Source organism: Passer domesticus, chromosome 35 (genome assembly GCF_036417665.1).
Source record: "Passer domesticus isolate bPasDom1 chromosome 35, bPasDom1.hap1, whole genome shotgun sequence".
Classification (NCBI taxonomy): domain Eukaryota; kingdom Metazoa; phylum Chordata; class Aves; order Passeriformes; family Passeridae; genus Passer; species Passer domesticus.
Window position 1 is genome coordinate 67,815 of NC_087508.1, and position 17,185 is coordinate 84,999.

Sequence of the window (17,185 nt, forward strand, 5' to 3'; positions counted from 1 at the left end):
CTCAGTGGATCCCTGATGAGATCGCAGCTCAGATCCCCTATCAGATCCATCCAAATGGATCCCATCCCAGTGGATCCCCCAGCAGATCCCAGCTCAGTGGATCCCCTCTGGGTCCCCCTGAGCAGACCCCAGCTCAGATCCCCTGTCAGATCCCCTATCAGATCCATCCCAGCAGATCCCATCCCAGTGGATCCCCTCTGGGTCCCCCCCGAGCAGACCCCAGCTCAGATCCCAGCCAGCAGATCCCCACTCAGCAGATCCCAGCTCAGATCCCCTGTCAGATCCCCTATCAGATCCACCCCAGTGGATCCCCTCTGGTCCCCCCCGAGCAGACCCCAGCTCAGATCCCCTGTCAGATCCATCCCAGTGGATCCCACCCCAGTGGATCCCCTCTGGTCCCCCCGAGCAGACCCCAGCTCAGATCCCCTGTCAGATCCCAGCCCAGCAAATCCCCACTCAGCAGATCCCAGCTCAGATCCCCCATCAGATCCCATCCCAGCTCTGGATCCCCCCTGAGCAGACCCCAGCTCAGATCCCAGCTCGGTGGATCCCCCAGCAGATCCCAGCTCTGGATCCCCTCTGGTCCCCCCGAGCAGACCCCAGCTCAGATCCCCTATCAGATCCCCTATCAGATCCATCCCAGTGGATCCCATCCCAGTGGATCCCCTCTGGTCCCCCCGAGCAGACCCCTCTCTCTCCCCTCCCCACAGAAGGACTGGTTCGCCAAGCGCAAGAAGTTCAAGCGGCCGCCGCAGCGGCTCTTGATGCCGAGAAGATCCGGTACGGCCGGGACCCCGGGGACCCCCCTGGGACCCCCCAGGGACCCCCCAAACCCCCCAGGGACCCCCCAAACCCCCCAGGACACCCCTGAGCCCCCGGTGTCCCCGCAGGTCCCTGGGCGGGGACGTGGCCTCCGACGGCGACTTCCTGATCTTCGAGGGCAACCGCTACAGCCGCAAGGGCTTCCTGTTCAAGAGCTTCGCCATGTCGGCCGTGGTGAGCCAAAATCTGCTGAAAGTCACCCCAAAACGGGCTGGTCTGACCCTAAGCGGGCCTGTTCCAGCCCAAAATGGGCATGGTCTGTCCAAAATCTGCCAAAATCCAGCCCAAAATGTTCCTGTTCAAGAGCTTCGCCATGTCCGCCGTGGTGAGCCCCAGTCTGCTGAAACTCACCCCAAAACGGGCTGGTCTGACCCTAAGTGGGCCTGTTCCAGCCAAAATGGGCATGGTCTGTCCAAAATCTGCCAAAATCCAGCCCAAAACGGGCCTGTTCCAGCCCAAAATGTTCCTGTTCAAGAGCTTCGCCATGTCAGCCGTGGTGAGCCCCAGTCTGGGGAAATCTGACCAAAATGGGCTGGTCTGACCCTAAACGGGCCTGTTCCAGCCCAAAATGGGCATGGTCTGTCCAAAATCTGCCAAAATCCAGCCCAAAATGGGCCTGTTCCAGCCCAAAATGTTCCTGTTCAAGAGCTTCGCCATGTCGGCCGTGGTGAGCCCCGGTCTGGGGAAATCTGACCCAAAATGGGCCAAAATGGGCATGGTGTGACCCAAAACAGCAGGGTATGGGAAAAATCCAGCCCAAAATGTGCAGGGTCTGACCCAAAATGTTCCTGTTCAAGAGCTTCGCCATGTCCGCCGTGGTGAGCCAAAATCTGCTGAAAGTCACCCCAAAACGGGCTGGTCTGACCCTAAGCGGGCCTGTTCCAGCCCAAAATGGGCATGGTCTGTCCAAAATCTGCCAAAATCCAGCCCAAAATGGGCCTGTTCCAGCCCAAAATGTTCCTGTTCAAGAGCTTCGCCATGTCGGGCCGTGGTGAGCCCCAATCTGGGGAAATCTGACCCAAAATGGGCTGTCTGACCCTAAACAGGCCTGGTCTGGGAAAAAATGGGCATGGTCTGTCCAAAATCTGCCAAAATAAAAATGGGCATGGTCTGTCCAAAATCTGCCAAAATCCACCCCAAAAATGGGCCTGTTCCAGCCCAAAATGTTCCTGTTCAAGAGCTTCGCCATGTCGGCTGTGGTGAGCCCGAATCTGGGGAAATCTGACCCAAAATGGGCTGGTCTGACCCAAAATGGGCACGGTGTGACCCAGAACAGGCAGGGTATGGGAAAAATCCAGCCCAAAATGTGCAGGGTCTGACCCAAAATGTTCCTGTTCAAGAGCTTCGCTATGTCGGCCGTGGTGAGCCCCAATCTGGGGAAATCTGACCCAAAATGGGCTGGTCTGACCCTAAAGGGGCCTGGTCTGGGAAAAAATGGGCATGGTCTGTCCAAAATCCGCCAAAATCCACCCCAAAATGGGCCTGTTCCAGCCCAAAATGTTCCTGTTCAAGAGCTTCGCCATGTCGGCCGTGGTGAGCCCCAATCTGGGGAAATCTGACCCAAAATGGGCTGGTCTGACCCTAAACGGGCCTGTTCCAGCCCAAAATGGCCATAGTCTGTCCAAAATCTGCCAAAATCCAGCCCAAAATGGGCCTGTTCCAGCCAAAATCTGCCTCTTCCAGCCCAAAACCCGCCTGTTTGAACCCGAACCTAACAAATTTGAACCCAAACCTCACAAATTTGAACACGAAATCCCCAAATTTGATCCTTAAACCCCCAAATTTGAACCCAAAACCCCCAAGTTTGAACCCAAACCCCCAAATTTGAATCCAAACCTCACAAATTTGAACCCAGAACCCCTAAGTTTGAACCCAAACCCCACAGTTTTGACCCTTAACCCCCCCCGCTGCAGCCCCAGCCCCGTTTTTGCCCCAAACCTCGGGATTTCCCCCCAAACCCAGATCACGGAGGGCGTCAAGCCCACCCTGTCCGAGCTGGAGAAATTCGAGGACCAACCCGAGGGCATCGACCTGGAGGTGGTGACCGAGAGCACAGGTACGAGGGTCCCCCCGCTGCCCCGCCCCAAAGTGCCCCGAAACCGCCGGAATTCACCCCAAAAACCCGCAGGGAAGGAGCGGGAGCACAACTTCCAGCCGGGCGACAACGTGGAGGTGTGCGAGGGGGAGCTCATCAACCTGCAGGCAAAATCCTCAGCGTGGACGGCAACAAGATCACCATCATGCCCAAGCACGAGGACCTCAAGGTGGGGAGCGCCCCGAAACCCCCCAAAAATCCCCAACCGGGGGCGGTTTTGGGGCGCTAAAGCGGGAATTTGGGGTTCTGCAGGACATGCTGGAGTTCCCGGCGCAGGAGCTGCGGAAATACTTCAGGATGGGCGACCACGTCAAGGTGATCGCCGGGCGCTTCGAGGGGGACACCGGGCTCATCGTCAGGGTGGAGGAGAACTTCGTGATCCTCTTCTCCGACCTCACCATGCACGAGGTGGGAATGGGGCAAGAAATGGTGAAAATGGGAAAAAACGGGGAAAAACGGTGAAAAAATGGGAAAAATCGGGGGGAAAATGGCATCAAACTGGCAAAAAGATGAGGTAAAATGAGGGGAAATGGAGGGGGAGGAGAACTTCGTGATCCTGTTCTCCGACCTCACCATGCACAAGGTGGGAATGGGGCGAAAAAGGGAGAAAACAGGAAAAAACGGGGAAAAACGGTGAAAAAAATGGGAAAAATCGGGGGGAAAATGGCATCAAACTGGCAAAAAGATGAGGTAAAATCAGGGGAAATTGAGGGTGGAGGAGAACTTCGTGATCCTGTTCTCCGACCTCACCATGCATGAGGTGGGAATGGGGCGAAAAAGGGAGAAAACAGGAAAAAACGGGGAAAAAACGGTGAAAAATGAGAAAAAACGGGGAAAAAATGGCATAAAAATGGGGTAAAACAAGATTAAACTGGGGGAAATGGAGCAGGGAGGAGAACTTCGTGGTCCTGTTCTCCGACCTCACCATGCATGAGGTGGGAATGGGGCAAGAAATGGTGAAAATGGGAAAAAACGGGGAAAACGGTGAAAAAACGAGAAAAAACGGGAAAAAAATGGCATGAAAAGGAAAAAAGATGAGGTAAAATGAGGGGAAACGGAGGGTGGAGGAGAACTTCGTGATCCTGTTCTCTGACCTGACCATGCACAAGGTGGGAATGGGGCGAAAAATGGTGAAAACGGGAAAAAATGGGGAAAAATGGGGAAGAATGGCATAAAAATGGTGAAAATCAGGAAAAAAACGGCATAAAAGTGGGGTAAAATGGGATAAAATCAGGGGAAACAGAGGGTGGAGGAGAACTTTGTGATCCTGTTCTCTGACCTGACTATGCACGAGGTGGGAATGGGGCAAAAAACTGTGAAAACGGGAAAAATCTGGCGGTTTTGGGGTGAAAGAGCTGGGGCTGGGTTTTGGGGTGAAATCGAGCGGTTTTGGGGTGAAATCGGGCGGTTTTGGGTTGAAACGGGGTGGTTTTGAGGTAAAAGCAGAGCTGTGGCCGGGTTTTGGGGTGAAATGGGGCGGTTTTGGGGTGAAATCGGGCGGTTTCGGGGTGGAAGCAGAGCTGCTGGGTTTTGGGGTGAAATGGGGCAGTTTTGGGGTGAAATGGGGCGGTTTTGGGGTGAAATCGAGCAGTTTTGGAGTGAAATCGGGCGGTTTTGGGTTGAAACGGGGTGGTTTTGAGGTAAAAGCAGAGCTGTGGCCGGGTTTTGGGGTGAAATGGGGCGGGTTTTGGGGTGGAAGCAGAGCTGCTGGGTTTTGGGGTGAAATCCGGCAGTTTTGGGTCCCCAGCGCCGCTCTCCCCTTCCCGCCCCAGCTGAAGGTGCTGCCCCGGGACCTGCAGCTCTGCTCCGAGACGGCCTCGGGCGTGGACGTGGGGGGGGCAGCACGAGTGGGGGGAGCTGGTGCAGCTGGACCCCCAAACCGTGGGGGTCATCGTGCGCCTGGAGCGGGAGACCTTCCAGGTGAGACCCCCAGATCCGCCCCAAATCCTGCCCCAGATCCCCCCAAAAATCCCCCAAAACCCCACGGAAATTCTCAGAAAAATCCACCCAAAAATCCCAGAAAACCCCACGGAAATTCTCAGAAAAATCCCCCCCAAAAAATCCCCCAAACCACACGGAAATTCTCAGAAAAATCCACCCAAAAAATCCCCCAAAACCCCACGGAAATTCTCAGAAAAATCCACCCAAAAATCCCAGAAAACCCCACGGAAATTCTCAGAAAAATCCCACCCAAAAAATCCCCCAAAACCACACGGAAATTCTCAGAAAAATCCCCCCAAAAAATCCCACAGAATCCCACGTAAATCCTCCTGAAATCCTGCCCAAGATCCCCCCAAAAAATCCCCCAAAACCCCACAGAAATCCCCCCAAAAAATCCCACAGATTCCCACGGAAATCCTCAAAAAAATCCCCCGAAAAAATCCCACAAAACCCCAGAGAAATCTTCCTCAAATCCTGACAAAAATCCCCCCAAAAAATCCCCCCAGACTCCACGGAAATTCTCAGAAAAATCCACCCAAAAAATCCCACAGAACCCCACAGAAATCCTCCTGAAATCCTGCCCCAAAATCCCCCAAAAAATCCCCCAAAACCCCACGGAAATCCTCAAAGAAAATCCACCCAAAAAATCCCACAGAACCCCATGGAAATCTTTCTGAAATCCCCAAAAAAATCCCGCAAAACTCCACGGAAATCCTCAAAAAAATCCACCAAAAAAATGCCACAAAACCCCACAGAAATCCTCAAAAAAATCTCGCCGAAAAATCCCCTAAAACTCCACGGAAATCCTACTGAAATCCCTGCCAAAAATCCCCCAAAAAATCCCCCAAAACCCCACGGAAATCCTCAAAGAAAATCCACACAAAAAACCCCACAGAACCCCATGGAAATCCCCCCAAAATCCTGACCAAAATCCCCCCAAAAAATTCCCCAAAACGCTACTGAAATCCTCAAAAAAATCCACCCAAAAAATCCCACAGAATCCCACAGAAATCCTTCTGAAATCCCGCCCGAATCCTCCCAAAAAATTCCCCAAAACCTCTTGGAAATCCTCCTGAAATCCTGCCCCAAAATCCTCCCCAAAAATCCCCAAAAAAGGCCACGGAAATCCTCCTGAAATCCCCAAAAAATCCCCTTCAAAAAATCCTCCAAAACCTCACGGAAATCCTAAAAAAACATCCTCCCAAAAAATCCCCCAAAACCCAAGAGAAATCCCCCTCAAATCCTGACCAAAACCCCCTCAAAAAATCCCCCAAAACCCCACAGAAATCCCCCCCAAAAATCCCAGAAAACCCCACGGAAATTCTCAAAAAAATCCCCAAAAAGGCCACGGAAATCCTCCAGAAATCCCCCAAAAAATCCCCCCAAAAATCCCTCAAAACCCCACAGAAATGGGGTGTAGCCCAGGTGTGTCCCAGGTGTCTCAGGTGTGTCCCAGGTGTATCCCAGGTACATCTAGGTGTGTCTCACCTGTCCCAGGTGTATCTCAGGTGTATCTCAGGTACATCCAGGTGTATCCCAGGTGTGTTTCAGGTGTGTCCCAGGTGTATCTCAGGTACATCCAGGTGTATCTCAGGTGTATCCCAGGTGTCTCAGGTGTGTCCCAGGTGTATCTGACCTGTCTCAGGTGTGTCCCAGGTGTATCCCAGGTACATCTAGGTGTGTCTCACCTGTCCCAGGTGTATCTCAGGTGTATCTCAGGTACATCCAGGTGTATCCCAGGTGTGTTTCAGGTGTGTCCCAGGTGTATCTCAGGTACATCCAGGTGTATCTCAGGTGTATCCCAGGTGTCTCAGGTGTATCCCAGGTGTATCTGACCTGTCTCAGGTGTGTCCCAGGTGTCTCAGGTGTGTCCCAGGTGTATCTCAGGTACATCCAGGTGTATCTCAGGTGTATCCCAGGTGTCTCAGGTGTATCCCAGGTGTATCTTACCTGTCTCAGGTGTGTCCCAGGTGTCTCAGGTGTGTCCCAGGTGTATCTCAGGTATATCCAGGTGTATCTCAGGTGTATCCCAGGTGTCTCAGGTGTATCCCAGGTGTATCTGACCTGTCTCAGGTGTGTCCCAGGTGTCTCAGGTGTGTCCCAGGTATATCTCAGGTACATCCAGGTGTATCTCAGGTGTATCCCACCTGCCTCGGGTGTATCCCAGGTGTATCCCAAGTGTATCTCAGGTGTATCTCAGGTGTCTCAGGTGTGTCCCACCTGTCCCAGGTGCTGAACATGTACAGCAAGGTGGTGACGGTGCGGCACCAGCCAGCCCTGGGTGTGTCCCAGGTGTATCCCAGGTGTATCCCAGGCAGTCCCACCTGTCTCAGGTGTATCCCAGGTGTATCTCAGGTACATCCAGGTGTATCCCAGGTGTATCCCAGGTGTATCATACCTGTCCCAGGTGCTGAACATGTACGGCAAGGTGGTGACGGTGCGGCACCAGGCCGTCAGCCGCAAGAAGGACAATCGCTTCGCCGTGGCGCTGGACTCGGAGCAGAACAACATCCACGTCAAGGACATCGTCAAAGTCATCGACGGCCCCCACTCCGTGGGTCTGGGGTCCCTGGGGGGTTTGGGGGGAGGTTTGGGGGGGATTTGGGGGGTTTTTGGGGGGATTTGGGGTGGGGTTTGGGGGGGTTTTGGGGCAGAACAACATCCACGTCAAGGACATCGTCAAAGTCATCGACGGCCCCCACTCCGTGGGTCTGGGGTCCCTGGGGGGGTCTGGGGGTCCCTGAGGGGTTTGGGGGGGAGGTTTGGGTGGGTTTGAGGGCATCCTCAGGAATTTTGGGGGGGGTCTCACACAGTAAATTTGGGGAGGGTCTCCCCAGCAGCTTGGGAGGATCTCAGGCAGTAATTTGGGGAGGGGTCTCACCCAGTAATTTGTGGGCTCTCCCCCAGCATTTGGGGGGTCTCACAGTATGATTTGCGGGGGTCTCAGGCAGTAATTTGGGGAGGGGTCTCACCCAGTAATTTGTGGGCTCTCCCCCAGCAGTTTGGGGGTCTCACAGTATGATTTGCGGGGGTCTCAGGCAGTAATTTGGGGAGGGGTCTCAGGCAGTAATTTGGGGAGGGGTCTCAGGCAGTCATTTGGGGGTCTCCCCCAGCGGTCTGGGGGGGTCTCAGGCAGTCATTTGGGGGGCTCCCCCAGCAGTTTGGGGGGGTCTCAGGCAGTAATTTGGGGGAGGGGTCTCGCACAATAATTTGTGGGCTCTCCCCCAGCAGTCTGGGGGGGGTCTCAGGCAGTAATTTGGGGAGGGGTCTCAGGCAGTCATTTGGGGGGCTCCCCCAGCAGTCTGGGGGGGGTCTCAGGCAGTAATTTGGGGAGGGGTCTCAGGCAGTCATTTGGGGGTCTCCCCCAGCAGTCTGGGGGGTCTCAGGCAGTGATTTGGGGAGGGGTCCGACCCTGCCGCGCCCCCCTCCCCGCAGGGCCGCGAGGGCGAGATCCGCCACCTGTTCCGCGGCTTCGCCTTCCTGCACTGCAAGAAGCTGGTGGAGAACGGCGGCATGTTCGTCTGCAAGACGCGGCACCTGGTGCTGGCGGGGGGCTCCAAGGTGAGCCCCCTCCCCGGCGCCCCCCGTTTTCCCCTTTTCCCCCTTTTTCCCCCCATTCCGACCCCCTTTGCCCCCTCCCCAGCCCCGGGACGTCACCAACTTCGCCATGTGCGGCTTCACGCCGATGTCGCCCCGCATCAGCAGCCCCATGCACCCCAGCGGGGCCGGTGAGTGCCTTTGGGGAGGGGTCCCGGGGGGCTCTGGGGACCCTCGGGGGCCCCGCTGAGCCCCCCACCCACCCCCGCAGGGCAGAGGGGCGGATTTGGGGCCGGGGGGCTGAGCCGGGGGCCGCGGGCGCCGCGACAACGACCTGATCGGGCAGACGGTGCGCATCTCCCAGGGGCCCTACAAAGGTGGGTGCGCCTCTGAGACCCCCCAAAGCCCCCCCAAAAAACCCCCCGGGGGGATCCCCAAACCCCCCTGACCCCCCCCGGGCCCCCCCAGGGTACATCGGGGGTGGTGAAGGACGCCACGGAGTCGACGGCGCGCGTGGAGCTGCACTCGACGTGCCAGACGATCTCGGTGGACAGGCAGAGGCTGACCACCGTGTGAGTGGGGCTGGGGACACCCTGGGGACACCTTGGGGACATCCTGGAGACATCTGGGGACATCCTGGGGACAGTTCTGAGACAGTCCTGGGATGGGGACAGCCCTGGGGACAGGGGTGGGACAGTGCCAGACGATCTCGGTGGACAGGCAGAGTCTGACCACTGTGTGAGTGGGGCTGGGGACACCCTGGGGACACCTTGGGGACATCCTGGAGACATCTGGGGACATCCTGGGGACAGTTCTGAGACAGTCCTGGGATGGGGACAGCCCTGGGGACAGCCCTGGGGACAGGGGTGGGACAGTGCCAGACGATCTCGGTGGACAGGCAGAGGCTGACCACTGTGTGAGTGGGGTGACACCCTGGGGACACCCTGGGACACCCTGGGGACACCCTGGGACACCTTGGGGACATCCTGGGGACAGTTCTGAGACAGTCCTGGGATGGGGACAGCCCTGGGGACAGGGGTGGGACAGGGATGAGGACAGGGATGGGACAGTGCCAGACGATCTCGGTGGACAGGCAGAGGCTGACCACCGTGTGAGTGGGGCTGGGGACACCCTGGGGACACCCTGGGACACCTTGGGGACATCTGGGGACATCCTGGGGACACCCTGGGGACAGTCCTGGGCAGGGCACAGGCCTGGGGACATCCCTGGGGACCCCCTCCCAGGGCTGGGGGTGACCCCTAAGGGGGTCTCTGGCACCCTCGAGAGGGTCCAGGACCCCCTCCCTGTGACCCCCCCCGTGTCCCCTGTCCCCGTGTGACCCCCCTGTCCCCTGCGGGTGTTCCCGTCCCCATGTGTGACCCGAGTGTCCCCGCAGGGGGTCCCGGCGCCCCGGGGGTCTCACCTCGGCCTACGGGAGGACCCCGATGTACGGCTCGCAGACCCCCATGTACGGCTCGGGGTCCCGCACGCCCATGTACGGCTCGCAGACCCCGCTGCATGACGGTGAGTGCTGGGGACATGGGGACACGGGGACACTGCTGGGGACATGGGGACATCACTAGGGACATGGGGGACATGGGGGTACAGGGACATGGGGACAGCCCCATGTACGGCTCGCAGACCCCGCTGCATGACGGTGAGTGCTGGGGACATGGGGACATTGGGGACACAGGGACACAGGACATAGGGACACTGCTGGGGACATTGGGGTACAGGGACACGGGGGTACAGGGACACAGGACATGGGGACAGCCCCTGTACGGCTCACAGGACCCCGCTGCATGACGGTGAGTGCTGGGGACACGGGGACATTGGGGACTTGGGGACACTGCTGGGGACATTGGGGACATGGGGACACTGCTGGGGACATGGGGACACTGCTGGGGACATTGGGGACATGGGGACACTGCTGGGGACATGGGGGACACTGCTGGGGACATGGGGACACTGCTGGGGACATTGGGATACAGGGACACGGGGGTACAGGGACACGGGACATGGGGACAGCCCCTGTACGGCTCGCAGACCCCGCTGCATGACGGTGAGTGCTGGGGACATGGGGACATGGGGGACACTGCTGGGGACATTGGGGACACTGCTGGGGACACAGGGACACAGGACACTGGGGGTACAGGGACACAGGACATGGGGACAGCCCCATGTACGGCTCGCAGACCCCGCTGCATGACGGTGAGTGCTGGGGACATGGGGACATTGGGGACATGGGGACACTGCTGGGGACATGGGGACACTGCTGGGGACATGGGGACATGGGGACACCAGGGGACATCACTAGGGACATGGGGACATGGGGGTACAGGGACACAGGACATGGGGACAGCCCCATGTACGGCTCGCAGACCCCGCTGCATGACGGTGAGTGCTGGGGACATGGGGACATGGGGACACTGCTGGGGACATTGGGGACACTGCTGGGGACATTGGGGTACAGGGACATGGGGGGTACAGGGACATGGGGGTACAGGGACATGGGGACACAGGGACACAGGACATGGGGACAGCCCCTGTACAGCTCGCAGACCCCGCTGCATGACGGTGAGTGCTGGGGACATGGGGACATTGGGGACATGGGGACACTGCTGGGGACATTGGGGACACTGCTGGGGACACAGGACATGGGGGTACAGGGACATTGGGGTACAGGGACACAGGACATGGGGACATGGGGACACTGCTGGGGACATTGGGGTACAGGGACACAGGACATGGGGACATGGGGACACTGCTGGGGACACTGCTGGGGACATGGGGGACAATTCTGGGGACATTGGGGTACAGGGACATGAGCCTGGTGACACTGGGGACACTGCTGGGGACAATTCTGGGGACAGTTCTGGGGGTCAGGGGTCCTTCTGGGGGGGTTCTGGGGACACTGGGGACACAGGGACATTGGGGACATGGGGACACTGGGGACCCTGGGGGGCTCTTGGGGGTCCTGGGGGTGATGGTGTCCCCAGGGGGTGACGGTGATTTCGGGGGGGTCCCAGGGGTGATAGTGGTTTTGGGGTGTCCCTCGGGGGTCCCTGGGGGGTGACGGTGACTTTGGGGGTCCCTGGGGGGTCCCTGGGTGGTCCCCAGGGGCTGACGGCGATTTCGGGGTCCCCAGGGAGCCGCACCCCCCACTACGGCTCGCAGACCCCCCTGCACGACGGGAGCAGGACCCCGGCCCAGAGCGGGGCCTGGGACCCCAACAACCCCAACACGCCCTCCAGGTGAGACCCCCACCCAAAATAACCCCAACACGCCCTCCAGGTGAGACCCCCACCCAAAATAACAACCCCAACACGCCCTCCAGGTGAGACCCCCACCCAAAATAACAACCCCAACACGCCCTCCAGGGGAGACCCCCACCCAAAATAACCCCAACAGCCCTCCAGGGGAGACCCCCACCCAAAATAACAACCCCAACACGCCCTCCAGGGGAGACCCCCACCCAAAATAACCCCAACACGCCCTCCAGGTGAGACCCCCCACCCAAAATAACCCCAACACGCCCTCCAGGTGAGACCCCCACCCAAAATAACAACCCAGCACACCCTCAAGATGAGACCCCCCCCAAAAAAAACCCTTTTGGTCCCTTTGGGGACCCCTCCCCAATTCCCCTGCCCTGTGTTCTGGGGGGTGGGTTCCCATTCTTGGGGACCCCTCCCCAATTCCTTTTTTCTCTGGGGTTGTGTTCCCATTTTTTGGGACCCCTCCCCATTTTCCCCCCTGTGTTTTGGGGTTGTGCTCCATTTTTTGGGGACCCCCTCCCCATTTCTGGGGCTGTGTTCCCATTCCTGGGGCCCCCCTCCCCATTTTCCCCCCTGTGTTTTGGGGTTGTGTTCCCATTCCTGGGGCCCCCTCCCCATTTTTGGGCCCCCTCCCCATTTCCCCCCATTTCTGGGGCTGTGTTCCCATTCCTGGGGACCCCTCCCTATTTTCCCCCCTGTGTTTTGGGGTTGTGTTCCCATTTTTTGGGGCCCCCTCCCCATTTTTGGGGCCCCCTCCCCATTTTTTCCCCCCAGGGCCGACGAGGATTTCGAGTACGGCTTCGAGGACGAGCCCACCCCCCTCCCCCCAGGGCTACGGGGGCACCCCCAACCCGCAGACCCCGGGGTACCCCGACCCCGCGTCCCCCCAAGTCAGCCAGCCCTACAACCCCCAGACCCCCGGCACGCCCGCCATGTGAGTGGGGACCCCGAGACCCCCGAAACCCCCCCAAAATACCCCAAAATCCATCCCAAAATCCACCAGAAATACCCCAAAATCCGGGGGGACCCCCAAAATCTGCAGGGTTGGGATGTGGGGGGAAAGGGTGAATGGTCCTGGGGACCCCGAGACCCCCGGAAACCCCCCCAAAATACCCCGAACCCCCCCCGAAATCCACCCCAAATACCCCAAAATCCACCCCAAATCCCCCTGAATTCTCCTCAAATCCCCTCAAAATCCGGGGGGACCCCAAAATCTGCGGGGTGGGGATGTGGGGGGAAGGGGTGAATGGTCCTGGGGACCCCGGAACCCCTCGAAACCCCCCCAAAATACCCCAAAATCCCTCCAAAATACACCCCAAATACCCCAAAATCCACCCCAAATCCACTGAAATACCCCAAAATCCGGGGGGACCCCAAAATGGGCGGGATTGGGATGTGGGGAGGTGGAGGGGAAGGGGGGGAATGGTCCTGGGGGCCCCAAACCCCCAAAATCCACCCCAAATCCCCCTGAAATACCCCAAATTCACCCCAAAATACTCCAAACCCCCCCCCCAAAATCCAGGGGGGGCCCAAAATGGGGGGAAAATTGGGTTAAAAATGGGGAAAAATTGAGTAAAAAATGGGGGAAATTCGGGGAAATATTGGGTAAAAAAGTGATGTGGGAAAATTGGGTTAAAAATTGGGTAAAAATTGCGTAAAAAATGGGTAAAAATGAAAAAAAAAGGGTAAAAAATGGGGAAAATTGGGGGAAAAAGGGGAAAAATGGGGGAAAATGGGGAAAAATGGGGAAAAAATGGGGGGAAAATGGGGAAATATTGGGTAAAAAATGTGGAAAAATTGGGTAAAAAATGGGTAAAAAACGAAAAAATGGGTAAAAAATGGGGAAAAATTGCATAAAAATTGGGGAAATATTGGGTAAAAAATGTGGAAAAATTGCATTAAAAATTGGGTAAAAAAAATGGGTAAAAACCGAAAAAAATAGGTAAAAAATGGGGAAAAATTGGGTAAAAATTGGGTAAAAAATGGGGGAAAATTGGGTAAAAAATGTGTAAAAATTGGGTAAAAAATGGGTAAAAATGAAAAAAAATGGGGAAAAATTGGGGAAAAAATGGGGGAAAAATGGAGAAAAAGTGGAGTTTGGGGGCCCCAAAATCTGCCGTGAAAGGGGGGGAGCGGCTGGGGGTGCCGGGGACCCCCCCGGGCGTGACCCGGGCGTGACCCCAGGTGTGACCCGGGGCGTGACCCCAGGGTGTGCCCCCACCCGTCCCCAGGTACAACACGGAGCAGTTCTCGCCCTACGCCGTCCCCTCCCCCCCAGGGCTCCTACCAGCCCAGCCCTCCCCCCAGAGCTACCACCAGGTGGCCCCGAGCCCGGTGGGCTACCAGAACACGCACTCGCCGGCCAGCTACCACCCCACGCCCCTCCCCCATGGCCTACCAGGTACCCCCGAGCCCCCCGGGACCCCCGAAACCCACCCCAAATCCACCCTGAGCCCCCTGAGCCATCCCGAACCCCCTGAGCCCCCCAAAGCCCCCCGGGCTACCAGAACACGCACTCGCCGGCCAGCTACCACCCACGCCCTCCCCCATGGCCTACCAGGTACCCCCCGGGACCCCCGGGACCCCCCGAAACCCACCCCAAACCCGCCCCGAAAACCCCAGACCTGCCCCGAGCCCCCAGACCCACCCTGAGCCCCCCAAACCCACCCCGAGCCCGGTGGGCTACCAGAACACGCACTCGCCGGCCAGCTACCACCCCACGCCCTCCCCCCATGGCCTACCAGGTACCCCAAAACCCCCTGAGCCCCCCAAAACCCACCCCAAATCCACCCTGAGCCCCCCGAGCCAGCCCGAACCCCCTGAGCCACCCTGAGCCCCCCAAAACCCACTCCAAGACCCCCCTGGCACCCCCAAGCCCCTTTTATCCCCCCCAAACCCCCTTGTACCCCCCCAAACCCCTTCGTAGCCCCCCCCAAAAGCCCCCCAAACCCCCTTGGAGCCCCCCCAAGACCCTCTGATTCCCCCCCAAACCCCCTCCAAGTCCCCCAAACCCCCTTGGAGCCCCCCTAAACCCCACTTGTATCCCCCAAACTCCCCTGTACCCCCCCCAAAAACCCCTTTATGACCCCCCTAAACCCCCTTTTAGCCCCCCCAAACCCCCTTGGAGCCCCCCCTGACGGTGTCCCCTTGCCCCCCAGGCCAGCCCCAGCCCCAGCCCGGTGGGCTACAGCCCCATGACCCCTGGGGCCCCCTCCCCGGGGGGGTACAACCCCCACACGCCGGGCTCGGGCATCGAGGCCAGCGGGGGGGACTGGGTGACCACGGACATCCAGGTGAAGGTCAGGGACTCGTACCTGGACAGCGCGGCCGTGGGCCAGACCGGCGTCATCCGCAGCGTCACGGTGCCTGGGGGGGGTTTGGGGGTCCCAGGGGGGGTAAAATGGGGTTTGGGGGGGATAAAAGGGGGTTTGGGGGGGATAAAAGGGGGTTTAGGGGGTCCCAGGGGGGTTTGGGGGGGATAAAAGGGGATTTGGGGCAGCCAGACCAGCGTCATCCGCAGCGTCACGGTGCCTGGGGGGGCTGAAACGGGGTTTGGGGGGTCCCAGGGGGGGTAAAATGGGGTTTGGGGGGGATAAAAGGGGGTTTGGGGGGGATAAAAGGGGGTTTGGGGGGTCCCAGGGGGGTTTGGGGGGGATAAAAGGGGATTTGGGGGGGGTACAATGGGGTTTGGGGGGGATAAAAGGGGGTTTGGGGGGGCTAAAAAGGGATTTGGGGGGTCCCAGGGGGTTTTGGGGGGATACAAGGGGGGTTTGGGGGGGTCCCAGGGGGGCTGAAATGGGGTTTGGGGGGGATAAAAGGGGGTTTGGGGGGTCCCAGGGGGGTTTGGGGGGGATACAAGGGGGGTTTGGGGGGTCACAGGGGGGCTAAAATGGGGTTTGGGGGGTCACAGAGGGAATACAAGGGGGTTTGGGGGGGGTTTGGGGTCATTTCAGGGGGGATATTTTGGGGGGATTTTTGGAGGATATTTGGGGGCGTTTCAGGGAGTTTTTCTGGGTGATTTTTTGGGGTCATTTCAGAGGGTTTTTGGGGTCACTTTCGGGGGATTTTTGTGGGGATTTTTGGGGTCATTCCAGGGAGTTTTTGGGGGATTTTTTGGGGGGATTTTTTGGGTCTTTTCAGGGAGTTTTTGGAGGGGATTTTGGGGGATTTTTGGGGGTCATTTCGGAGGGGATTTTGGGGAGATTTTTGTGGGGATTTTTGGGGTCATTCCAGGGGGTTTTTGGGGGATTTTTTGGAGATTTTTGTGGGGATTTTTTTGGGTCTTTTGGGGGGGGATTTGGGGTATTTTTGGGGTCACTTTGGGGCTGACCCCTGCCCCCCCAGGGCGGGATGTGCTCGGTGTACCTGAAGGACAGCGAGAAGGTGGTGAGCGTGTCCAGCGAGCACCTGGAGCCCGTCACGCCCACCAAGAGCAACAAGGTGGGACCCCAAAAACACCTGGGGACCCCAAAAATGTACCTGGCATCCCAAAAATGTACCTGGGAACCCCAAAAATACACCTGGGGAAACCAAAAACACACCTGGGGAAACCAAAAACACACCTGGGTACCCCCCCCAAACTCACCTGGAGCCCGTCACGCCCACCAAGAGCAACAAGGTGGGACCCCAAAAATACCCAGACCCCAAAATGTACCTGGGGACCCCCAAAAACACAGAGGGATCCCCAAAATATACCTGGGGATCCCAAAACTCACCTGGGGACCCCCCAGGGGACACCTGGGGACCCCCAAATCCCCTCTGAGTCCCCCAAATTCCCTTTGAGGTCCCCAAATCCCCCCTAAATCCCCTCTGGGACCATCCAAACCCCCCCTGAGCCCCCCAAATCCATCCTGAGCCTCCCCAGTCCCCTCTGGGACCCCCCCCGAGCCCCCCAAATTCCCCTTTCCACCCCAGGTGAAGGTGATTTTGGGGGAGGACCGCGAGGCCACCGGGATCCTGCTGAGATCCCCCCCCAAAACCCACCCAAATTCCCCAAAAAAATCCCCCCAAAATCCCCCCAAAAACCTCTCTGGGACCCCCCAGACCCCTCTGGGCCCCCCCTGAGCCCCCCAAACCCCCGTTTTCCCCCCCCAGGTGAAGGTGATTTTGGGGGGAGGACCGCGAGGCCACCGGGATCCTGCTGAGCATCGACGGCGAGGACGGCATCGTGCGCATGGACCTGGAGGAGCAGCTCAAGATCCTCAACCTGCGCTTCCTGGGCAAGCTGCTGGAGGCCTGAGCCCCCCCGCAGCCCCCAGCCCCACTGCCCCCCGCCCCGCCCCCCTCCTGCCCCTTTTTTCCTCCTTTTTTTCCCCATTTTTTTTCCCATTTTTTGCCCCATTTTTCCCATTTTTCGCCCATTTTTTGGCCATTTTTTGCCCATTTCCGCCCCTTTTTTCGCCCCTTTTCTGCCCATTTTTTGCCCATTTCTTACCCATTTCTGCTCCATTTTTGCCCCTTTTTTTCCTCCTTTTTTGCCCCATTTTCCCTCCTTTTTTTGCCCAATTTTTGCCCA

At 58.3% G+C, this 17,185-nt stretch overlaps 1 protein-coding gene across 1 annotated transcript in view; it reads left to right on the top strand.

Annotated features, from left to right (window-relative positions):
- LOC135288734 (transcription elongation factor SPT5-like) overlaps positions 1 to 17,050 on the top strand; it is a 28,465-nt gene extending 11,415 nt beyond the window's left edge. The window contains 24 exon segments of the mRNA XM_064402130.1: positions 711 to 759; positions 762 to 780; positions 891 to 996; positions 2,785 to 2,878; positions 2,951 to 3,019; positions 3,022 to 3,086; positions 3,170 to 3,325; positions 4,690 to 4,749; positions 4,751 to 4,837; positions 7,266 to 7,412; positions 8,294 to 8,419; positions 8,502 to 8,772; positions 8,864 to 8,871; positions 8,873 to 8,967; positions 9,792 to 9,919; positions 11,544 to 11,649; positions 12,445 to 12,487; positions 12,489 to 12,604; positions 13,902 to 14,049; positions 14,051 to 14,071; positions 14,829 to 15,032; positions 16,015 to 16,110; positions 16,585 to 16,614; positions 16,796 to 17,050. Coding sequence (XP_064258200.1) covers positions 711 to 759; positions 762 to 780; positions 891 to 996; positions 2,785 to 2,878; positions 2,951 to 3,019; positions 3,022 to 3,086; positions 3,170 to 3,325; positions 4,690 to 4,749; positions 4,751 to 4,837; positions 7,266 to 7,412; positions 8,294 to 8,419; positions 8,502 to 8,772; positions 8,864 to 8,871; positions 8,873 to 8,967; positions 9,792 to 9,919; positions 11,544 to 11,649; positions 12,445 to 12,487; positions 12,489 to 12,604; positions 13,902 to 14,049; positions 14,051 to 14,071; positions 14,829 to 15,032; positions 16,015 to 16,110; positions 16,585 to 16,614; positions 16,796 to 16,909 — 2,358 coding nt within the window. The 3' untranslated portion in view covers positions 16,910 to 17,050.
- The last annotated feature ends 135 nt before the right edge of the window (positions 17,051 to 17,185 follow it).